General features: G+C 37.4%; 1 protein-coding gene across 4 annotated transcripts; it reads right to left on the bottom strand.

Moving 5' to 3' along the window:
• Nucleotides 1-3,757: 3,757 nt before the first annotated feature.
• LOC103937172 (ubiquitin-conjugating enzyme E2 22) lies at nucleotides 3,758-8,016 on the bottom strand. Of its 4 annotated transcripts, none has more exons than XM_048579450.1 (8): nucleotides 7,470-8,016; nucleotides 6,339-6,431; nucleotides 5,894-6,037; nucleotides 5,266-5,410; nucleotides 5,089-5,166; nucleotides 4,776-4,888; nucleotides 4,560-4,663; nucleotides 3,758-4,379 (listed from the first exon to the last, which is right to left on the bottom strand). In XM_048579450.1, the coding sequence occupies exons 3-8, from the start codon at nucleotides 5,894-5,896 to the stop codon at nucleotides 4,028-4,030; spliced, it is 795 nt and encodes a 264-aa protein (XP_048435407.1). In that variant the 5' UTR covers nucleotides 5,897-6,037; nucleotides 6,339-6,431; nucleotides 7,470-8,016; the 3' UTR covers nucleotides 3,758-4,027. The 4 variants fall into 4 exon arrangements, with proteins under 4 accessions (XP_048435407.1, XP_048435406.1, XP_009345363.1 ...); XM_048579449.1 differs by having other exon boundaries at nucleotides 6,534-8,016; XM_009347088.3 differs by lacking the exon at nucleotides 6,339-6,431.
• Nucleotides 8,017-26,132: the final 18,116 nt, after the last annotated feature.

A 26,132-nucleotide genomic window follows, 5' to 3' on the forward strand; every position in this document is an offset into this window, starting at 1 on the left:
AACGGGTCGTGTCTGTCGTGTTCGTGTCATTTTCGTGTAACATCAGTTATCTTAACGGGTCGTGTGGTGTCACACCCGTTATCTTAACGGGTCCTTAACAGGTCGGGTCACTTTACCCACATACCACACATTGCCACATAAATATTACTTGAAAACATTAAAACATTTGTCGTTTAAGTACTATATCTACACTCGAAAATAAGAGCCTAATAAAAAAATAATACATACACTACTAATCTATTACAAATATTAAATGTGCAAGGATATGCAAAATGAAAGAGTTTTTGTTTTCAAGGTTGTAAGTCTTTCTCAAAATTTTAAACCTCCGTTTACAAAAATCTTCAATTTACATCGATCATCATGAAATAGTATTGGAACTTTGGCTTGATTTATTGCCTTCAAGAGTTAATGAGAGAGAAGAGTAATAGCCTACAATGGACGGTTGAGATTAAATCTTAGCCGATCCAATGGTTATCAATTTTTTAAATTTAATAAATATATATATATATATATAATTATGAAATGGACGACTGAGATTAAATCTTAGCCGATCCAATGGTCAAAATTTTTTTAAATTTAATTTAATATATATAATTATTATAGTTTTAATGGGTATAAAATTGTTAAATTAATGTATATAGTTATTATAGTTGATTCATACTTTTATTAAGTATATAACATAAGATTTTGTGATATCCACATCCACTAGTGTAAATATTTTAAATTGAAGATCGAATTCATTCTTTGTATTCATATAGGGTCAAGAGTGTAGCTGTAAAAAATCATCAAAATCGGAGTTAAAATAGCCGTTAAATCGTGATTTTTCGTTTATAACCGTCGAAAAGTTTTGTCACGTTACTTGATCTCTGAATGTTTGTTTTTTGCAATTTTTTGCTGATGTGATCTCGAAGCATATAAAAATAAGTTTGACGGTTAGGATCGTTGAAATTAGTTTCGGAGAATTCGTATCCCATCAAAACGATAGATTGACTAACACTTAGAATTTATTTATACTTTCATTAAGTATAACATAAGATTTTGTGGTATCCACTTGTGTAAATATTTTAAATTGAGGATCGAATTTATTCATTGTACTCATATAGGGTCAAGGAGTGTAGCTGTAAAAAATCATCAAAATTAGAGTTAAAATAACCGTTAAATCGTGATTTTTAGTTTATAACCGTCGAAAAGCTTTGTCCCGTTACTTGATCTCTGAATGTTTGTTTTTTGTGATTTTTTGCTGATGTGATCTTGATGCATATAAAAACAAGTTTGACGGTTGAGATCATTGAAATTAGTTTCGGAGAATTCGTATCCCATCAAAACAATAGATTGACTAACATTTAGAGTTTATTTATACTTTCATTAAGTATCACATAAGATTTTATGGTATTCACTTGTGTGAATATTTTAAATTGAAGATCGAATTCATTCATGTATTCATATAGGGTCAAGAAGTGTAGCTGTAAAAAATCATCAATTTCAGAGTTAAAATAACCGTTAAATCGTGATTTTTCGTTTATAACCATCGAAAACCATTGTCCCGTTACTTGATTTCTAAATATTTTTTTTTTTGATTTTTTTGCTGATATGATCTCAAAGCATATACAAACAAGTTTGACGGTTGGGATCATTGAAATTAGTTTCGGAGAATTCGTATCCCATAAAAACAATAGATTGACTAACATTTGGAGTTTATTTATACTTTCATCAATTATAACATAAGATTTTGTGGTATCCACTTGTGTAAATATTTTAAATTGAGATCGAATTCATTCATTGTATTCATATATAGGGTCAAGGAGTGTAGCTGTAAAAAATCAACAAAATCGAAGTTAAAATAACCGTTAAATCGTGATTTTTTGTCTATAACAGTCAAAAAGCTTTGTCCCGTTACTTGATCTCTGAATGTTTGTGTTTTGCGATTTTTTGTTGATGTGATCTTGAAGTATATACAAACAAGGTTGATGGTTGGGATCGTTGAAATTAGTTTCGGAGAATTCGTATCCCATCAAGTTCAATGGTGTGTGCGTGTGTGTATATATATATATATATTTATTTATTAAGATAGTTTTTATAAAATTTAATTCAAAATTTAATATATATATATATATATAATTATTGTCACATCCCGCCCCGGGTGGCACCACTTCCCGAGCCCGCTCCACCACCGTAGCACGATATTGTCCGCTTTGGGCCCCGACCACGCCCTCACGGTTTTGTTTCTGGGAACTCACACGAGAACTTCCCGATGGGTCACCCATCCTGGGAGTGCTCTCGTGCGCTACTCGCTTAACTTCGGAGTTCCCATGGAACCCGAAACCAGTGAGCTCCCAAAAGGCCTCGTGCTAGGTAGGATGGGAATATACATTTAAGGATCACCCCTAGGCGATGTGGGATGTCACAATCCACCCCCCTTAGGGGCCCGACGTCCTCGTCGGCACATTTCCGGCCAGGGATAGGCTCTGATACCAAATTGTCACATCCCGGCCCGGGTGGCACCACTTCCCGAGCCCGCTCCACCACCGTAGCACGATATTGTCCGCTTTGGGCCCCGACCACGCCCTCACGGTTTTGTTTCTGGGAACTCACACGAGAACTTCCCGATGGGTCACCCATCCTGGGAGTGCTCTCGTGCGCTACTCGCTTAACTTCGGAGTTCCCATGGAACCCGAAACCAGTGAGCTCCCAAAAGGCCTCGTGCTAGGTAGGATGGGAATATACATTTAAGGATCACCCCTGGGCGATGTGGGATGTCACAATTATAGATAGTTAATATTTTGGGGGTATAATTTTTATAGCATATATAATTATTATAATTAATTTAATATATATATTTATTATAGTTTTTAGGGGTATAAAATTGTTAAATTAATATATATGATTATTACAGTATTTTTTTAGGGTTATAAAATTATAAAAATAATATTCTGCTTATTGTGTATCGTGTTACCCACGTGTATACCCAAATCAACCCGTTATCTTAACAGGTGCTTATCGAGTTACCCGATAATGACCTGATTCGTTATCGTGTCGATCCGAATACCTGTTAATTTCGTGTCGTGTCATGTCAGGAATTGCCAGGACCAGACGTCAATGTCAAATTTATTTTTAATTAGTTTAATATCCCTTATTCCACTAACACTTTAACCAACAAAATTTTGTTTCAACAATTTTTTTTTAATAAATACAACCCATTTAAAACTTTACATTAATAAAAAAATAAAAATATTTGACAACTTGGTTGGAGACGCATAATATTTGACATAAAACTTCAGATTGTTACATCAACTATCAATTGCAATTTAATTCTAATAATTTGACATTTCGATTGAAGATGGTCTCACAAGTCCAAAACCACTAATGTTCAATTAGAATAAATAGCAATAAACCGAAAACTATGCACATATATAAATTGAAAAATCACGAAAATACCTAATTGCTTTCTCTTAATACAAGTTCAATAGCTGGCACGAACAATTGAGCATCGTGTGAGTGCAATTATGCTTTGGATGCTTCCCCATAAATAGATCAACCCAGTTCCGATTCTTTTCCAGTGCACTCCCTTTAAAGGGGATAAGGGTGTTTCGTGGTGTAATCTATTTAACGGTAACTACGGTAAATTTGGATGGTGATTTTAGTTGATAAATGAACTGAACATTTCAGCTAGGGGTGCCCTGCCCTCAATTCTATTGATTGAGGGTAAGTAGAGCCACTCTTACAACTCAACACGATAAGTACTTGCAAACATAAGCATAGTCAAAGTTTCAGCAATTTAAATCAGATCACCGTAACCTTGTCAGAAAATACCACAAACATATCAAGAGAAGAGACCAACGAAAACGAAAGGGGCGGCAAGCGGGTAAATTTAATCCATCACTTTTCTCAAATTCATGTACTTTACATGCATTTCGGCTCTTTGGCTTTTTTAACCCCTCCTCCTCCTCCTCCTCCTCCATCAATCAAGGACAAATAAGTCACAAACTGCATAACAGAAGTTCCAATCAATCATTCATCCCTCTTAACTTCATAATCTCTTCAAACTCTTCTTTCTCGCATCTATTTTCTTCTTTTCTGCCTGTGCTTTTGTCAATCCACCTTCCTTCCTCACCGTAGTAGCAGACCCACCTACTCCCGTCTCCATTGGAGCTACAACGGGTGCCTGATCCTGACCATTTCCTCTTGTGGTGACTGTACTAGGTGCCAGTAGTGATGGGGATGCAGAGATCACCAGCAAAGCAGCACCGGGTGCTGTGTTCTTTTGATCAGCATTAAGCGTCAAAGTGTTAGTTTGATCAACGTTCAGTGCAGTTGTCGACTCTGAAATAGCTCCTGTTTTAAACTTGTGTTTTGGCTTAGCATGGATTCCAGTATAAAGCCTACATGCAAGAAATGAAGTCTACTTAAGTTGCATAGTCATGTGTAATAATATTATCTATAGTTGGCATATGCATCTTTTGGTTTCTATAACAATTGAGATAAAAGCCGGCGTGAATAAGTTCCTTCCCCTGCTCCATTTATCTGAACCCGAAGCAGATGACATTATTACTATAGCTCACCTTGCATGTCTTGCATACTCCTCATAATTTTCAAGGAGCATCTTGCCTGCCTGTTCATTCAACGCTGATTCTGGAAATGGTTCAATCAATAGACATCTAACTACCTGTTATCGCAAAGCACGGAGCCAAGACACCTTGAGTTTGTAAGAGAACACAAAGTTCTCAGATGAATAAGCAGAAATGAAAGAATATAACTGAACCATCAAGGGAACTTACAATCAGAACATGTCGTAATCCTAGACTTGGATTCCAATCCTTTTTCAAGGTGTTGACACAAATCTCACCGTTAGTCGCAATGTTTGGATGGAAAATCTTCGTCAGGAAGTAGCCTACAACAATTATTTTCCAGAAATTATAATCCAAATAGGGACTAAAAGAGTTCTACCATATATAGGCCTTTCATCATAAAAAAACATCTTCAGTTGTGTATGGTCACGCATTCCAAACAGAACGAGAGAACAGAAATATGACATGTACACTTAAATGATAGTGTTATCAATTACGTCATTTATGATCATAACAAACAAACCTTTAGGAGGAGAGTGCGGAAAGTCCCTGGACAATAACAACTTCATGCGGAAAACACCATTCTCATAAGGAGTGCCAGCTGCAAGGCCAAGATCGTAGCTCAGTAAATATCTCAAAATTATTCAAACGATGCAGGAGCGAAAGACTAAATTACAGTTATGCCAAAAAATAAACGTGCCTGGCCCTTCAATATCAGCATATATGATTGAAAAATCATCATCGTTAAGCCCAACTTGAATGCCTTCAGGAGGGGATTCATCAAGACTCTTCAATTCCTTCGCAAGTTGCTTAATTACATTTGGTGGGAGATTTTCATTTGTAGCCTGAAATGTTACATGACCAAAAGAATTGTAAGAAGAGTTTGAAAGGAAAAGGACGAAGAAATCATCAGTTGCAAACTGCAAATAAGAAGAAGCATGACAATCCATTTGTTGCAAAGAAGAAAGATAGACTCCAAATAAACCAAACAATGAATGTGTGCATATAAACTCTGAACCACTATATTCCCATGTTGATGTTTCAATATAACAAGGATTAATTATTTACACCAGGAATGGAGTTTCATGCACATACATATTGCTGTAAATTGTTAAACCACCATGTAGTCTCAAAGTAGAACGAAAAAAATCTCAAATTAGTTTTGGATGAATAAGCATGCAATTAAACATCTATCTGCCTTTGATTTAGTCCAGCGCCAGTGTATGGAGACGTACTAGTCCATATAACTATCATGTTCTATTTTATTATAGTTTGGCAATGGTGAAAAGCAAAAGAACTAATTTTTATGTACAGAGACACAACATTACCATAAGAAAAAAAAAGGAATGAAGTCCTCAAGAAAACTTTGGCTACCAAGAAGAGAATCAGCAATTCAGCTTTTTTATGCGCCACAAAATTCCCAACTGCACTGATTAGAGTGCTAGAATAAGGAAAGCCGTAAGCCGATATGCCTGCAATAACAAATTAACATTTAAATGAAAAATTAGGACAGAAGAAGTAAGATCAGTGATGTCTCATAATGACAAATAAAAGACAGAATGAACAAGCATGAGACACAAACCCTTGCTGCTCAAACATTAAACAGAGTATTATTAGTATTTGATTGCCAACAATAACATAAAAACTGTAATGCAGACAGAAAAAAGAAAGGTACAAAGTATTATTAGAATTTCTCTGATTCCCTGATAGAGATATTTGAAACAGAAAATAGAAAGGTACAAAGTAATATGATTATACTGAACTAAACATTACCTCCCAGAACCATTGTGAAACATACATTCCCAAATCCTCATGACTATCAATCCAATCTTGTATCTGTCCCCTTAGAATTACCACTGATACTACCTAAACAGTTATCACACATCACTGAAATTCAATCAAGTTTGACTTCAATTAAGACATGCAACAATTAAATCTCTCCTCTCATCCTTTCATCTTGTAACCTACATTTTTCACATTCTCATTTTCTCACTTTCTTTTGCGAGACTAGCGGAGATTGCTTAGTTTCCAGATAAAGGCTTAGTTGAGTTGATTTGAGCATCAAAAACACAGGTTTCTCCTACAGTTTGGCTCTCTAAAAGGTTTGTTTGAGCGTGAGATAGGGGATCAATGATTTGGAAAGCTGCAAAAGAGATTCGGCCTGTTTTTCTCCAATTGCTATATTTACAAAAATATAAATCAATAAAGTTCTGAATACAAGATATGTTTGAAAGAAATGATCCTCACAAAAACAAAGATCATTAGAGTCAATATAATCCAAATTCCAATTACACGCATAATTACCTTAAGCTAAAACTTAAGACAAACACAATGCGCTTTCAACGAAGGAAGAATATAAAAAGTAAAGAGAAGTGCAAAAGCCAGCATATTCCAATTTTGAAACCTTTAAAAGACAAGCGACGAACAACTACATCCTGAATCCACTAACACCTAAAGGCATTACCAAAACCAGCTCACACTAACTTCAAATCAATATCCATACAAATATGATAAAGTCAACAAAAACCCAAATGGCTTATCTTTCGTATAAGGAGTGGGAGAGAGAGAGAGGGAGCTTTAGCTTTCAAGCAAACATCCATACAAACAACAACCCAGTTGCCCAGAAAGCAACATAAGCACCTCAAACGAGAAAACCCAAATCAGATCAAACAAGAAAGGTCAAGTACCAAAACCCTGATGCCCAAAGTTACCATTTTTCCCCATTTGGCAGAATACAAATTACAGATCGGTAAGTATTTACTCAAGAAACAAAATCAGAACCACACAAGTCGATAATCGAACTCAGAAAAAGAACACCAGCCAGCCAAGAAGCATCAAATTGACCAAAATGGCCGTCCAGAAAGACAGATTGAAGAAAAACCGAAACCAAAGAAAGAAATTTACCCGACCCAGATGAGACTTAAAGAGAGAGCGATTTGTCCTTGGAATGATTGAAAGGGTTGATTTTGAGGAAGGAGAAACTATGTATTATATTATTATTTCGACAGATAATTCCAATTTTACTAACTTACTTTTAAAGTTTCAAATTAAATTCTTAAATATCACTAAAATTCAAAATAAATCCGCGCAACGTTTAAAAAGGACGGAATCTAAAAGTAGGTTTAAAAAAAAAAAAAAAAAAAAAACCAGGTGACGCTCTGCATGAATCATGAGGGTTTTTGTAGGACGTTGGATTGCCTATGGTAGCACTGGCAGCTGCAGTAGTGGCGATTGCAGCTTTATTGGCAGTCACGGTGGAAACAATAATGGTGGTGATGGCGGCAATGGTGTAAGAATGATGGTTACAATTGTAAGTGGTGGCGGCGACAATCATGGTGATGGCGATGGTGATGGCGGTGGCGGTAGGGGATGGTAAGGGTATGGTAGTCGTGCAAATAGTGACGTGTGGTGGTTGGGGTGGAGATGTTACAATCTTCTAGCAATGACAATGGTGATTGTGGTTGTAGTGGTGGTGATTATGGTTCTGGTTGTGGTTGTAGTTATGGCCTTGTGATGGTGGTGGTTGGCGATAGTGACGACAACGATAGTGATGGTAATGGCAACTGCATTGTTGATGTAAGGTTAGTGGTTATAGTAGTAAATGACGGCAAGTCGCATTGTTCTTCAAAAGAGAAAATGTATGCAGATGAATAAATAATTTTCTTTTTAAAAATTAACAAGAATATTACAGAAATTAAAATTATCCATTAAAGGCCCAATTCGGCTTTTAAGACTTTTAAAAGCAACATACATGTTGATTTTAAAAGCTATTGTTTGAAGGACATTGATTTAAAAATAAGCATAATATTTTATTTTTAACAAACATTTTGTTTATTACTTAATTTTAAAGTGAAGCAATTATAGGTAAAAAAAAAAATGCAATACTAAGCGAGGCCTTAATCCAAATCCAACTTTTATTATTTTAACTAGTCGGGTTAGAATTATGTAGAAATCAGTTTGATTCCAACTCTACCTCAAGTTAATGATCCAAACTGTCTAATATTATAGGTGTCTTATCATAACTCGTTTCTGGAAAAAAAAAAACGGCCCAAATAAAAAACCATAGGACTATTTAACAATGGTCATAGTCTAATCAACATAAACTAGAGTCGCATCAAGCCGAGCTAAGCCAGGTGAATAACAATTACTTATGAAATGATCAAACATATTCCCTTCATTAGTGTTTTCAAGAAGCAATGTGTTTATCAATTTTCCTCACCACAATTAAGTTCGTTAATACTTTTAAATTCTTCTATGAATGTAGACTTGAAAGATAGATTGTTCGGATGTTAAAATTAATGCAAAGATGTCGCACAAATAATCAATAGGAGATGCAAAATGCCATGGAATTGGCATTTCATTTTGTAGTAGCCGAAAATCTCTAGTGAACGGGATATGAATATTATCTTGGCTGGAAAATGTAAATTCACATTTTATCCTATCATAGTTGAACACACGTTTACATCTCACCAAAATGAAAATAGGACACAAGTGTAGCTTTGACATCTCAAATTTACATATTTTCATTGAAAATGCTATTAAAACCATATGGTACTACTATAATTCCAATGACAACCGTCCCTACTTTTACGGTTTTATTAATTTTTAAAAGCGTAAATTGACAAAACTGCCTCTATTGGCGAGATTGTTGACTTTCGTTGATCGTTATTTAGTGACGCGTGCAAGTTACTATTTTATCATACTCTCGAAGTTCTCGACGGGACGATCACGTAGGCGTAATCTGAATTGAAATCGAACTCACGATAGGGGTTTTATAGAACTACAAATTCGAAAAGTACTTTTGTAAAGATTACTATTTATTAGTTTATATATATGTGTGTGTGTGTGTGTGTGTGTGTATATCTATCATAGTTATTATATTATTTTTTAATATTAGCAGAGAGAAATGAAGAACAGAGAGATGGGGGGAAGGGATTGCCCAATCAGGAAAAGGGACAGACGGAAAGGAAAGGAGAAGGAGAAGGAGGATAGACCAATCGGGAAGGAGGAGAGGAGAAACTGACCCATAGGGAGAGCAGGAAAGGAGGGGAAATGAGGGAGAGGTGAGGCACGAGACCACCAGCCTGTTTCTTTTTTCCCAACCCGGTTCCGCTTTCTTCTTTGGCGATTTTTGTCAGTTTTTCCAACGAATTGCAGCCATCCACCACCATGAATCAACTCAGAGACCTTCCATCTTCATTTCTCCACCAAACCCAAGTTAATTTGGCTAAGAAATTGGGAAGAACAAGCATGGTGGCAGCGAGGGTCTCATGGCGCCGATCCGCCATTCCTTAAGCAAACTCCGTCGACCACCACCATGGGTCGACTCCTCTTGCACCTAGGAACAAGTCCCAAGCCTTGGTTGGAGCAGCGGAGCAGTGGAGAAGTCGAATCGAAGGCAACCTAACTTACGTTTCCGACGAGTTTGAGACGAATTGGAGCCTTTCTCGGATAAATTAGATTTGGCCACATGTATAAAACTTGCTCTACTTATTGAGATCTTCATTTTTGTGAAATTTGGTAATTTTTGGTTTGAATTTTCCAGTGTGTTGAGGTGGCAGGCAGTCGTGTACGGCGACGTGTGGGCCAAGACCCCACTTTACCTTCCTAGGCTAATTTGGATGCCCCAATTCCATATTAGACATTCGATTGATGAAATTCCATTGTTTGGTTATAATTCCGTTAAGCGCCGCCACTTGGCTATTATATGATTCGACGATCCGACCATTGGATTGTCCCCAAACTTTAATATGTAGTAGTACATAATATTTAAGGATATTAGGAACTAACGGATCTAGAATCTGACATACGGATCTTCCCAGACCAAAACTTTAGGATGTTGTTCTAGAAGCTTATTGAAACTCTTGGGAAGTTACAAATCGAAAATCCGAGGTGTGGATCTTTCGGATTGAATTACGTAGGGTTGTGGACTCTACCATCGACCATTGACTAATGGTTGACTTCTTGTCAATGTGTTACAAATCATTCTAGAACGTCCTTGGGGATATGTTTTATGTAAGTTATGTATTCTATCGATAAGAATTCTGAGACATAATTTGATATTTGTTCTAGGCAACGATCGTTCGTGACGCCTCGATATTCGTGCTAGGGAGTTGTAGCGCAGACTTCAAGTGAGTGGGTCTTTTCCTTTTTATAGTGTGTGTGTGTCTATATATATATATATATATATATATATATATATATATATATATATATGATTAATAGTTTCCATTTATGCATTTGAAAAAGAATTTCTTACGTACGCCTATATTAGACTAAAAATTTTAAGCATTAGCAAAATGACAGAATTTATGAAATTATTCCGGATCCTGTGGGATGCCTTAACCCAAGTTATAGCTTTGATGAATGTTATATTGACTAGAAATTATGGAATATATGACATCCTACAGGATGCATAGGTATGCTTATAATCTTTGATGCCATAATTATATATACGGCTATGAATGTTTGTATGTTGATTAGAACACCAAACCTGAGTTAATTTGGCCAGGAAATTGGGAAAAACATGCACAGTGGCGCTGAAGGTCTCAAGGCGGCGATCCGCCATTCTTGAAGCAAACTCCGTTGACCAGCACTATGGGTCAACTCTTCTTGAACCCAGGAATAAGTCCCAAGCCTTGGTTGGAGCGGCGGAGCAACGGAAAAGTCGAATCGAAGGCTACCCAACTTAGGGTTTTCGACGGGTTCGAGACGAATTAGAGCCTTGCCCGGCCAAAGTGGACTTGGCCACAGGTATAAAACTTGCTTTACTCATTGAGATCTTTATTTATGTGAAATTTGGTAATTTTTGGAAATAGTTGAATTTTCCGGTGAGCCAGGCGGTCGGCCGCCGTGTGGGCCAAGACCCTACCTGATCTTCCTAGGCTAATTTGGATGCCCTAATTCCATATTAGGCATCTGATTGACGAAATTCCTTTGTTTGGTTATAATTTTGTTAAAGGCCGCCACTTGGTTATTATATGATTCGACGATCCGACCATCGGATCATCACCAAACTTTAATATGTAGTAGTACATAATATTTAAGAAAATTAGAAACTGACAGATCGGGAATCTGATGTACGGATCCTCTCGGATGGGTTTTCTGAGTTTGTAAATCTAAACATCGACCGCCACTTAATTTTAGCGATTAGCGGAGATTCGATCATTGAATCGTTCTGAAACTTTAGAATGTTGTTCTAGAAGCTTATGAAAACTATTGGAAAGTTACAAATCAGAAAGCTGAGGTGTGGATCTTCCGGATCGAATTACGTAGAGTTGTGGACCCTACCGTCGACCTTTGACTGACGGTTGACTTTTGGGCAATGGGTTACAAATCATTCTAGAACATCCTTGGGAATGTGTTTTATGTAAGTTACGTGTTCTATAGATAAGAATTCTGAGACGTGATTTGATATTTGTTTTAGGCAACGATCGTTCGTGACGCCTCGATATTCGTGTTAGGGAGTTGTAGCGCGGACTTCAAGTGAGTGGGTCTTTTCCTTTTTATAGTGTATGTATTTATATATATGATTGATAGTTTCCATTTATTCATTTGAAAAAGAATTTCTCACGTACGCCTGGATTAGACTAAAATTTATAAGCATTAGCGAAATCACGGAATTTATGAAATTATTCCAGATCTTAGGGGATGCCTCAACCCAATTTACGGCTTTGATGAATGTTATATTGACTAGAAATTATGAAATTTGCTACATCCTACAAGATACACAAGTATGCTTATAATCTTTGATTCCATAATTATATCTACGGCTATGAATGTTAGTATGTTGATTAGAACTATCAAATCACTATGGCATGCTTATATTTATGTAGTATGCTCATCATTGCTGCACCTCGGTGTTAGTGTTCACCCAGGGCCAGGGCGAGTCTTTCAGTTGTATGTTCACCTTCGCACCGCACACTCGATTTGAATCCAAGTAGGTGCCAGTCCTGTCGTACAAGTTGCATTAGGCAACTCCAACTCGTGTGTTACCATAGATTGATAAGCATCAGTTCAGTCGTACATGTCACATTAGGCGACCCCAATTTGTGTGCTAGCATAAATTGATTGAGCACCTGATTTTACTTATATTACTGTTGAGATTTTGTGATTATGGATGCCATGCTTTTATTTATGAGATATTGTGCCGTAATGAATTCTTGAGATTTTGCAAGCTACGATTAGTATTTTTATACTATACGTAGTAATTATATTTAGGAAACTATACTTGTTTTATGGCTAGGATTTACGATGTTTTCAGAAAGGTTTTTATAAAACTTTATTTTTTGGCCCACTCATCCTTGTTTTTCGCCCTTCCAGGTTTTAGTAGTTGGGCTTCTTATCAACGAGGATTCTTAGCAAATTTTGGTGTAGACGATTACCTTCGATGGTATAATTCTCACCCTATCTTACTGTAATGTACTGTACTGTACTTATGCTTTGACATCACGTGTGAAATGGGTTCATTCCCTCTCATAGAGCACTCTTATATTTAGGCACTTTTAGGTTTAAATTTATTCACATTTTCCACATCACTACACCTTATTGCTTCGTCACCTTTCAGGTGTCGGCCAACACATTCTTGATTCGGAGTCCAAGTGGACATTCCAGGTCGAGGTGTGTCAATTCCTAACTTTTTCTTACTTATATAATCCTAAGCAGTCACCAGTTAAACAAAACAACACAAAAGTAAAGTTAATTGACGCGGTTGAAAGGCTATGTCCCGCCATATTTTTGTATAATCATGTATATACAAATTATTATTATCTATTTTATCTAAAAGAAAGAGATGGTGCAGCATAGACAGAAAGAGAAAATTAGAGAATCGTTTTAAGGAATTTTGTGTGTTATTGTCTAGTCCATGTGTCTTTATAGTAAACCAAGGATGATTCTTTGCCTTGCAAGTAATACAATCCTAAAGAGAAAGGATCTTCTAGTGTTGTAAATACAATACACTAATGATTTACTTAATCATAGATACGCTAGAATTATATTCACAATACTCCCCCTTGATGGTGTAAATACTTAAGCAGATCGTGCATCATATCTTCATGGAAAATGTAGAAGCAGTTGATGAAGTCATCTCATCTCGTTCGCATAAGGAGCGAAAAAAAGTCTTAAAACAAACGAAAAAACGGATAGGTAGTAAAACTTACAAAATTCTCTATGGTAAAACCCAAGGTGGGACAAAAACCCATAGTCTGAGGAAAAAAGTGAGAAGTTACATTAAGTCAAAACTAAATGTCTTCAGGATGCAACAAAACACTCATAAGGGTATGACCAACCCATGATAGGTGTCTCATTAAAACCTAGTTAGGTAGGAAAAAATAGTCGAAAAAATGCTCCTAATTGTAGAGGAAAAAAGTACATTAAGCCGAAACGTACTATAGGCACGTTTAGGACAGAGAACAAGAAGAAGCTAAAGGAATAAGAAGAAGTGACTCCGAAAGTGATTCCAGCCAAGACATCTAAAAAGAAAATCAGGTTAGCAAGTGGCTCCGGAGGTGGCCAAGATATAGCGTCAGAGACCGTTGATCTCACTTCTTCAGCCGAGGAGGATTCGCAGCAAGCTCCCGTAGTCTCTAGTGGAGAAAGATGTAAGTCCATTCTCTAAGAGGTAGATTATTTAGCTACTAGATTCTATCAATACATAGGTAGACACCTGTGTACACCCATATGCTTGTACTCGCACTAGTAGATGTTAGTATTTATTGCTGTTCTACATGTATGAATTTTGAATTGTGATTCATGTGCTATTTTTTTTTAACTATATATTGTAGTAGATATTAGTCTATAATTTTCAATCTATATTGAATTTTGCAAAATGGGGTTAGTACTTTTGAAATGTTTTGACTAGATAAAGGATTATGATTCACTCACACTTTGTTTTTCATCCTTTAGGATCTAGTGAGACTAAGGCAGCGTTTGAGGGCGAGTAAGCTTGGCAGTAGTGCAATCTTCTTACTCTGTAGGGTGATTTACTTCAGTCTTATCTATCTAGTTGTAATAATGCATGATCAAACTTTAGATTATGTACTACTGATATGCTTGAACATGACGTGATAATAATAGGATTGAACCCTAATGTGTCCCCACTTTGGAAGGTTGCTGTAGGATTTGTGAGATAATTTTAGTGTTAAATAAAATTGAGCTTTTTTAATTCAAATTCTTTCATATCTTTAATTTATTACATATAGCTTCATCATCATTTTGATGATGGTTCGTCATCATTTTGGTGATGGCCAGCACATCTCTACCCATAGATTAATACTAGAATCGAAATCACACAATGCTTTTTCAAATAAATTAGTTGTAATAGTGCCTTGTAATTTTGAAACTCCCTCTTTTTGTTTGAGTTGAAGCTCTCTTTGAACTACCGCACTACATTCTTCAATCAACAAAATCTTCTCATGATCACGAAATTTTCTTTTCTTCGAGATGATGTCCTTCATGAGCTTCACATATTTAGGCATTTGCTCCAGAGCATCAACAAAAGAAATATTAATCTCCAATTTTTTAAGCATTGCTAAGCACTTGGAATATTTTTGTCATCCTTATTCTTGTTGAGCCGTTTTGCAAAAATTGAATAAGAGGCGCATACAACTTCACAATAGGGGCAGGCGGCTTGGGGTGTGGCATGGCTGCAGTGGGAAATTTTGGAGAAGCTTTTGCGATGGTTCTTGTGGTGGCTAATGGCTATAAAACATCATGCTGCTCTTGTGCAGCTTTTTCGACCTCTTCCTCCTCAGTATTGGGGTCCAAATCTGTTACAGTATTCACTTGTTTTCCTTTCCAAAGAGTGAGTGATTGCCATTACTTGCTTTTGATTTCCCAGATTAACTTCAGTTTGGCTTAGAAAAGAACGTTTTTCTTCAACAGCCACTGCATGAGCTAGCTAGCCTATTTGAACCTCTAAATTTTTTATTGAAGCAGCTTGCTTTTTAAGAGTTATCTCAGTTTTGCTCAATAATTTGTATTGATGGAAAAAGTGTTTACAATACTGGCAAGTTGAGCAATGATATCTTCCAAATTATTCTTCTTCTCTTGAGGTTGCAAACCTGGGGGTGGCTTTTGCTCATCCCCTAATTGTTGTTCCATGAGAGACTAAGGTGATTACTCCATCCTTGATAAATATTGGTGTATGGATCATTACCTGGATGTCTATAAGCATTCACCATGTTAGTTATTCACCGCAGTTTGCTTGAAATAGTTAATGCCTTATAAAGTATCCACATGAGAACTAGAGTAGGTAAACTATAGCATGGACAATGAATTAACAAATTATTGAAAACCTCACACACCTCAAAAAAGATTCATCAGTCTGTTGACTGAACAACATGGTATTATCTTTAATGGTGTGTTTACTAATCTGTAATCAAATTGAGAGGAATTGAATTGAGGAGGAATTGGATTGAGGAGGAATTGAAATGAGGTGGAATCAGAATCAAATTCCTGTTGAAGTTGTTTACTAAAACTGTCCGGAATCGGAATACAATTTCATAAAGCTGTTTACTAATTTAGTAGAATCGGAATATAAACTAGTATGATTACTAAAATGTCCTAGTCTCAAATCAAATATTTTATAGACTTTTTTTAATAAAATTTGATATAGTATATAATAGTAAGAAAAAATTAAATTGCTTTTTTATTTCATAGACATACTACAATGATTTTGTTTATTTTTTTTTATAAATTTAGGTATTGAATTTAATATCTAAATTTTCTCGCTCAAGTTGTAGTTTTTTTCTCTTTGGCATATGTATGGAGTTGTGCATAATGTGAATGAGCATAGAATTATGCTTAATGAGCTAGAAGGACATGGAAAGAAGTTGTTAGGAGCATTTTTCAGAAAAATAAGCCTAGGGTTAAAAGGATAATCTTGGAAATAATGAAAGTAAGTGAGGGCATAAAGGGAAAAAAATTATCATTCCGATTGCTTAGGCAATCCGGAATCCAAATACCTTGTATATGTTGGGAATCCAAATCCTTCAATTTCAGGAATTGGATTCCATTTTGGGCCCCACATGTGACAACCCGTTCCAAATTTTACATTTTTAATTTATTTTAAAAGCGTGAGTTTACGAAATTGCCCTAGAGGCACGGACTTTGACTTTTGTTGACCATTGACTTGAGAGATGTGGGACTTATTCTTTTAGCATATCCTCGTAGTACTCATTGGTACGAACGTATAGGCGAAAACCGTTTGCGAGTCCGAATTATAACGGTATAGTTACGGACGTTCGAAATTGGTTATTCAAGGTGAGTGTTTATTTAAATTAATGGAAGCCCAATCAGAAAGAAAGAAGAAAAGAAAAAAAAAAAAAAAAAAAAAAAAAAAAAAAAAAAAAAAAAAAGGGAAAAAGGCTTCCCGTGCACCCATACCCGCACCACCGCGAGGCCATATTCCAAGGCCGATTCCGGCCAACTCCGGTGGAGTTTTTCGATGCCACCACCACCATTTTGAAGCTCTCATTCCCCTCTACAAAACCCACCCAAGAACCACCTTGATTGACCACGGGATGTGGAGGTTTGAGGCCACGAAAGTTGACGAAAATCAATGGTGCTCCGGCCACCCTTCTCCATTTTCCGGCAAATCGGCAAAGCGATGGCCGATGCCACCACTTGGGCTTTGTAGCCCATCATCCCAGGAGCAAAACCCAACCAACCTTGACCCCGTTGGACCACCGTAGACGACGAATCGACGTCGGGAAGTTTTAGGCACCCGCCGGCTTCGTGGGCAAAATTGACCATCTTCCGTCCACTTTTGGACTTCGTGGCAGGTATGAAAGTTGCTCCACTCACTGAGATCTTCATTTCTGTGAAGTTTGATAATTTTTGGAATTAGTTGGATTTTCCGGCGAGTCGGGGCGGCCGACCGCCACCCGCGGCGGCGCGTGCGGCGGCGCGTGGCCGGTGAGCCGCCAATGCTATTTTTAGGCTATGTCGAATGTTTTGAATTCAGTTTTGTCATTTGAATGACGTAGGTTGATCGTTGGAACCTAAATTCGTTATAAAACGCTACTTGATAAAAATGTGAATCGATGATCCGACCGTTGGATCGTCACCAAAATTGGATACATTATAATACGTAATATTTAAAGATCATAGGAATTTACGGATCGGGAATCCGACTTACGGATCTTCCTGAATTGGATTTGTAAGTTAGTAAAATAAATGTTCACGGCCACTTGTTTTAGGCAATTGGCGAAGATCTGACCGTTGGATCGTAATGAAATTTTAAGATGTTATTCTAGAAACATATTGTGGATCATTGGAAGTTGCAGATTGGAAATCTGATATGCGGATCTTCCGGGTCAGGTTATACAGGGTTGTAAACCCTACCGTCGATCTTTGATCGACGGTTGACTTGTGGTCAATAGGTCTCAACCTATTTTAGAAAGTCGTCGAGGTTGTGTTTTATGTGAATTGCATATTCTTCAGATAAGAGTTCTGAGATGTGATTTGATAATTGGCCACAGGGACCGATCATTCAGGACGCCTCGATGCGCGTGCTAGAGTAGTATAGCGTGGACTCCAGGTGAGTGGATCTTTTCCTTTTTATTGTGCATATTATTGAGAGTTCTATCGACACCTTTAAATTGATTAGGCATATTACTTTCATATATAATTATTGTGAATGCTTGACGTACAATGTGAACTACGAATGGCTTGATCCCTGTTTAGGGTACGTAGGCAGTCTAACGAGACGTTAGATGCAGCCATAAAATATTTGAGACAAAAGCCTTGCTTGGGAAATTGTGTAATGCGAAGGAAATTGGTAAAGACAAGTTTTAGTTTTGTGAATTAGTTAGTTAAATTAGAGTTAATTGGATTGTTATGGATAAGTATCCCTGAAAATAAGTAGTTTGGGAGTATGGCGTTATTGATTGTACACTTCACACCATATTGTTTATAATTGAAAATGCTACGACATGGTTGAGTAGTAGATTGCATCATGATATATCCATATGTATATTACTTGCTTATAATTATTGGGAATGCTTTCAAGTGCAAAGGTGAACTCAGGACACCCAGGTAAGTTCAGGTGAGTTTATGGTATTAATTGAATCGATTGAGTTATAGCATGACTACAGTTATGAGTTAGGCAACTTCGATACTGTCGTACTGGTTGCCATGTGCTGCACATGATTGATGAGATATGGATAAGTCGTACAGGTCACTATAGGTGACTCCGACTTATATGCTAGCCAGGATTGATGAGATATGGATAAGTCGTATAGGTCACTATAGGTGACTCCGACTTATATGCTAGCCATGATTGACGAGATATGGATAAGTCGTACAGGTCACTATAGGTGACTCCGACTTATATGCTAGCCAGGATTGATGAGATATGGATAAGTCGTAGAGGTCACTATAGGTGACTCCGACTTATATGCTAGCCAGGATTGATGAGATATGGATAAGTCGTATAGGTCACTATAGGTGACTCCGACTTATATGCTAGCCAGGATTGATGAGATATGGATAAGTCGTATAGGTCACTATAGGTGACTCCGACTTATATGCTAGCCATGATTGACGAGATATGGATAAGTCGTACAGGTCACTATAGGTGACTCCGACTTATATGCTAGCCAGGATTGATGAGATATGGATAAGTCGTATAGGTCACTATAGGTGACTCCGACTTATATGCTAGCCATGATTGATGAGATATGGATAAGTCGTACAGGTCACTATAGGTGACTCCGACTTACATGCTAGCCAAGATTGACGAGATGTGGATAAGTCGTACAGGTCACTATAGGTGACTCCGACTTATATGCTAGCCAGGATTGACGAGATGTGGATAAGTCGTACAGGTCACTATAGGCGACTCCGACTTATATACTAGCCATGATTGATGAGATACAGATAAGTTGTACATGTCATTTTAGCTGACTCTGATTGATATATCATTTGTATTGATTTAGTTCATTTGGCCTACTTATTGATGTATGGTGGAGTTGATGGCGAACCGTGGTTTTGGTCATTTCCGAGTATGGTTTGGATATATGTATATATGTTGTACTGTCTTACGGAAAACGATACGGGTTGTACATTTAGGGGCATTACTTTTAGAGAGGTAGTAACTTTGGGAAGCTTGGTTTTATTGCTTACTCACACCTTCTCTTTGGTGCCCTCCAGGTTTTAGCTGCTGAGTTTGTATCGACAAAAATCTGTGGCGAATCTTAGTATTGATGGATATTTTTGAGGGTATGATTCTTACTCACATTACTGTACCTTACTTATGCTCTGACATCGCGCGTGAAATGGGTTCGCTCCCACTCGTAGCGCACTCTGGTATTTAGACACTTTTAGTTTCAAATTTAATCACTTTTTATGCACTATCACATTTTATGGCTTCGTCACCTTCCAGGTGTCGGCCAGCACAGCTCGATTCAGGGTCCAAGTGGACTTTCTGGGTTGGGGTGTGTCAGTTTGGTATCAGAGCATATGTTGGGCAGTATTGTGTTCATCACACGCGTGATGTGAGCACTCTTGGTTTTTGTGTTTGACGTTCGAACTTTATCGCCTCGTCGAATATGGAAAAATAGGTTAACTTTTCTTCAGTTTTGGACAATTTTGTGGTCTTGACGACATTTTATAAAATCATTTTGGCGGTTGTCCTTAGAATTGAAACGAAGATTTTCCTCGTGGAGGAAAGGTATAAAAGTGAGGCAAGTTGATGGCCTAAGTAAATGTTTTGATAATTATGTATCGCCAGAGATATTACCAAATAATTCTATCATTTTCCTACCGCCGTTAGTATTGATTCTTTAAAGAATGGAAATCTTAGTTAGTCTTAATTTCTTAGTAACATTTCGCGGAAGATCATCTGAGGGATAATTATTGTTCGGTCCCTATTAGCACTAATATCTTCAAGCATACTTGGGTTCATGTTGGATCTTTAGGAGGAAGATCGACTGTCGATGAAGTCTTTTTGAAAGTAGATCTTAGGCAAGGTCTTTTTCTAGCATTGAGATTTTTCAATCAACGCTATTCCAAATTTTTGCTTTCGTAGTTATACTTATTAAATGGGTGAGAATAGGCTTGCGAATGTAAGTTGTCATATCCTGGGAGTTGTAGAAATCCGAAAAGCAATCATTAAATCCTCCTAGGATCAATGAACTACTTCGCTTGAGCCTTAGGATCGTGGAAGCTTAGAAATAAGCTTTGTAATAGAACGGTAAACTCATGATTGTTGTTTTTACCCTATCACTTATATAGGTAAACGAAAACCCTTTGACTAACCACCTCTCGATCACTTCCATAGGTAGACATTAGAATCGAAATGCGGGATGGTAGCTCACTGTTAGATTGTTATGAGTGTCGAGGAAACTGTGAAGACCTTTTTGTTCGTGTCGTAGAGTTGGTTAGTAGTACTGTAAATTTCAAGGACGTATACTTTTGGCGTCATATCTCAAAAATCTTACCGCGGATACCACCACATTGTTAAGTCGGTATGGCAACATGACGGAGTATTGCTTTTATTTTCACGATTAGAACCGTTTGAAACGAACCATCTTATTTATTGACCTAAAGTCAACAGTCATCACCTTATTTCAAGGCTAGATGACACTTCTCGGTGGAGATTTTGATGATGCATAGTGATTGTCGATTGATGTGACAAGTTAATTCGGATTCAGACTTTCTTAGTAGGTTAACGCTTATGTTTCTCGGTGGTAGAACCGCTAAAGATGAACCATCATACTTATGACCTAGAATTAACAATTTCTAATTTTATTGGATTATTGATTGGGACTTTTATGTAGAAGTGTGTCCAAATCTTCATTGATCTTCGAACTTTTTATTACATTTACTTTTTGGAACAAGCTAAGTTTTGTCGGAAGCAATAGTAGAATTAAATTGGCATCTATGAGTGCACTATGGTGTACCTACTCTCACACACTTCCAGCATGTCCTTTTCTATTTGATTGGGAAGTATGAGTATCGATATAGATTTACCTTTAATCTACCAAGAAATGGTTCAAATGATTTTAATCATTTTGTATGAATGGAGTTAGAAAGTATCTTTTTATATGTTCAGTTCGAGAGATGTTGTATATGTGAAGAATGTGAAATTCATTAATCGTGATGCTAAACCAATGATACGCTTATATGATGTTCCAATTGGTGGTGGTTTACTTAAGTAGAAAACAATATTTTTCTTGCTCTAAAAATTGAAGTATTGGCAATAATTGTTTCGTAAAAAAAAAAAAAAAAAAAAAAAAAAATGGGTGTTGAAATTTCAACAACTAGACACTTGTGAAGACCACTAAGATAGAAGTGGGATGTAGTCAACCTCTTCGGGGGATGTGATCTAGAAATTATCTTTGTGACGTGATCAAATGTGGAAGTAGGAAAGAGATAAAATCGAGGCTCCCGTTGATGTGTTCTAAATGAATCCTCACTCTAGATGTACCCTGCTTTTGATTAATGTTGTGAGGATGTTGAGGATATAGAGTTCAAACTTCCTTGGGCAACTACAATTTTCTAATTGCATCCAGAGGACGATGACTTTTTGAGAAAACTACTTGTAGACTTCTATACAAATTCAGCAAACAGAAACCTGACAAGATTATCATCTTGGTGTATTTATATTTCATCGTGTTATATGTTTCACTTCCAAGCCTTTGGAAGTCGTTATGAAGGTTTTGAGTATTAGAAGTTGTTAAGTATCACATTTCTAACCCTAGATTGATTAGTTTGAAATGAGTTACTCAGACCTTTGTGGACGAGTTGCATCTTGTTTGTCCCACCAGTAACATGGCTACAGTATATCCTTATCTCCATTCTAGTTACTTGTAAACACGGTTACAATTTCGAGTTAGCTATGGTATCATTGGGGTTGATGTATGGAGATTTTACGCACAGCGCATATTTAATGCACGCATACTTTTGTTAGAATTATGGGTAACTACGGTTACATTCCTGTTTAAGAGTATGGTATCCTTCGAAATATAATACAAATATTGTATGTGCAGCTTGTGATTTACAGCAGATTATTGCGAACGAATATTTAATTGAGATGGTGATGTAGAAAATTTATGTTATTGACGATGTTGCCTCATAAGGTAGTGAATGAGTACGATCGAGGTTGGTATGTATATTTCCCATTGAGGGGCAAGATGGTAATATTGCACCCTCGGGAATTGTTACTTGCTTATCAAGACATCAGTGAATTGTCGGTTTTGTGGTGTACAGACCATAATATTAATAACTTATTCGTTGGGTTGTTAAGCAAGTAAACAAGTAGATTATTTTACGTTAATATTTGTATTTACTTATTTGATTCGTTAATGGTTGCTTGGGCTTGACCCAAAAAATACTACATGCTAAATTTCGAAGTGCGTTACGCTTTGAACACGTTTATGTAAAAGAGAAGGAAAATAGGTTTGGAGGCATGAAAGAAGAGTCATAACACTCCGATAATGACGGAATGTCATCCTCTTTTATGTAGTCGCTATAACTTGATGTCTTCCTTGTGTATGTATTTACAGGTATATCTCTTTAATTTTGAGTATTCTACATTGGACTAATGATTTTAAATTTCGAGGACGAAATTTTCTTAAGGTGGGTAGATTGTGACAACCCGTTCCAAATTTTACATTTTTAATTTATTTTAAAAGCGTGAGTTTACGAAATTGCCCTAGAGGCACGGACTTTGACTTCTGTTGACCATTGACTTGAGAGATGTGGGACTTATTCTTTTAGCATATCCTCGTAGTACTCATTGGTACGAACGTATAGGCGAAAACCGTTTGCGAGTCCGAATTATAACGGTATAGTTACGGACGTTCGAAATTGGTTATTCAAGGTGAGTGTTTATTTAAATTAATGGAAGCCCAATCAGAAAGAAAGAAGAAAAGAAAAAAAAAAAAAAAAAAAAAAAAAAAAAAAAAAAAAGGGAAAAAGGCTTCCCGTGCACCCATACCCGCACCACCGCGAGGCCATATTCCAAGGCCGATTCCGGCCAACTCCGGTGGAGTTTTTCGATGCCACCACCACCATTTTGAAGCTCTCATTCCCCTCTACAAAACCCACCCAAGAACCACCTTGATTGACCACGGGATGTGGAGGTTTGAGGCCACAAAAGTTGACGAAAATCAATGGTGCTCCGGCCACCCTTCTCCATTTTCCGGCAAATCGGCAAAGCGATGGCCGATGCCACCACTTGGGCTTTGTAGCCCATCATCCCAGGAGCAAAACCCAACCAACCTTGACCCCGTTGGACCACCGTAGACGACGAATCGACGTCGGGAAGTTTTAGGCACCCGCCGGCTTCGTGGGCAAAATTGACCATCTTCCGTCCACTTTTGGACTTCGTGGCAGGTATGAAAGTTGCTCCACTCACTGAGATCTTCATTTCTGTGAAGTTTGATAATTTTTGGAATTAGTTGGATTTTCCGGCGAGTCGGGGCGGCCGACCGCCACCCGCGGCGGCGCGTGCGGCGGCGCGTGGCCGGTGAGCCGCCAATGCTATTTTTAGGCTATGTCGAATGTTTTGAATTCAGTTTTGTCATTTGAATGACGTAGGTTGATCGTTGGAACCTAAATTCGTTATAAAACGCTACTTGATAAAAATGTGAATCGATGATCCGACCGTTGGATCGTCACCAAAATTGGATACATTATAATACGTAATATTTAAAGATCATAGGAATTTACGGATCGGGAATCCGACTTACGGATCTTCCTGAATTGGATTTGTAAGTTAGTAAAATAAATGTTCACGGCCACTTGTTTTAGGCAATTGGCGAAGATCTGACCGTTGGATCGTAATGAAATTTTAAGATGTTATTCTAGAAACATATTGTGGATCATTGGAAGTTGCAGATTGGAAATCTGATATGCGGATCTTCCGGGTCAGGTTATACAGGGTTGTAAACCCTACCGTCGATCTTTGATCGACGGTTGACTTGTGGTCAATAGGTCTCAACCTATTTTAGAAAGTCGTCGAGGTTGTGTTTTATGTGAATTGCATATTCTTCAGATAAGAGTTCTGAGATGTGATTTGATAATTGGCCACAGGGACCGATCATTCAGGACGCCTCGATGCGCGTGCTAGAGTAGTATAGCGTGGACTCCAGGTGAGTGGATCTTTTCCTTTTTATTGTGCATATTATTGAGAGTTCTATCGACACCTTTAAATTGATTAGGCATATTACTTTCATATATAATTATTGTGAATGCTTGACGTACAATGTGAACTACGAATGGCTTGATCCCTGTTTAGGGTACGTAGGCAGTCTAACGAGACGTTAGATGCAGCCATAAAATATTTGAGACAAAAGCCTTGCTTGGGAAATTGTGTAATGCGAAGGAAATTGGTAAAGACAAGTTTTAGTTTTGTGAATTAGTTAGTTAAATTAGAGTTAATTGGATTGTTATGGATAAGTATCCCTGAAAATAAGTAGTTTGGGAGTATGGCGTTATTGATTGTACACTTCACACCATATTGTTTATAATTGAAAATGCTACGACATGGTTGAGTAGTAGATTGCATCATGATATATCCATATGTATATTACTTGCTTATAATTATTGGGAATGCTTTCAAGTGCAAAGGTGAACTCAGGACACCCAGGTAAGTTCAGGTGAGTTTATGGTATTAATTGAATCGATTGAGTTATAGCATGACTACAGTTATGAGTTAGGCAACTTCGATACTGTCGTACTGGTTGCCATGTGCTGCACATGATTGATGAGATATGGATAAGTCGTACAGGTCACTATAGGTGACTCCGACTTATATGCTAGCCAGGATTGATGAGATATGGATAAGTCGTATAGGTCACTATAGGTGACTCCGACTTATATGCTAGCCATGATTGACGAGATATGGATAAGTCGTACAGGTCACTATAGGTGACTCCGACTTATATGCTAGCCAGGATTGATGAGATATGGATAAGTCGTATAGGTCACTATAGGTGACTCCGACTTATATGCTAGCCAGGATTGATGAGATATGGATAAGTCGTATAGGTCACTATAGGTGACTCCGACTTATATGCTAGCCATGATTGACGAGATATGGATAAGTCGTACAGGTCACTATAGGTGACTCCGACTTATATGCTAGCCAGGATTGATGAGATATGGATAAGTCGTATAGGTCACTATAGGTGACTCCGACTTATATGCTAGCCATGATTGATGAGATATGGATAAGTCGTACAGGTCACTATAGGTGACTCCGACTTACATGCTAGCCAAGATTGACGAGATGTGGATAAGTCGTACAGGTCACTATAGGTGACTCCGACTTATATGCTAGCCAGGATTGACGAGATGTGGATAAGTCGTACAGGTCACTATAGGCGACTCCGACTTATATACTAGCCATGATTGATGAGATACAGATAAGTTGTACATGTCATTTTAGCTGACTCTGATTGATATATCATTTTGTATTGATTTAGTTCATTTGGCCTACTTATTGATGTATGGTGGAGTTGATGGCGAACCGTGGTTTTGGTCATTTCCGAGTATGGTTTGGATATATGTATATATGTTGTACTGTCTTACGGAAAACGATACGGGTTGTACATTTAG

The sequence above is a fragment of a genome, unplaced genomic scaffold (assembly GCF_019419815.1).
Source record: "Pyrus x bretschneideri cultivar Hongxiangsu unplaced genomic scaffold, Pyrus_bretschneideri_v1 Contig135, whole genome shotgun sequence".
Taxonomy (NCBI): Eukaryota; Viridiplantae; Streptophyta; class Magnoliopsida; order Rosales; family Rosaceae; genus Pyrus; species Pyrus x bretschneideri.

Excerpts from the sequence above, each read along its gene's own strand:
- LOC103937172 (XM_009347088.3), bottom strand. Across the intron at positions 4,889-5,088 it reads TCCGCACTCTCCTCCTAAAG|GCTACTTCCTGACGAAGATT; the intron begins GTTTGTTTGTTA and ends TAATTGTTGTAG. Across the intron at positions 4,664-4,775 it reads GATTACGACATGTTCTGATT|GTAGTTAGATGTCTATTGAT; the intron begins GTAAGTTCCCTT and ends TTGCGATAACAG.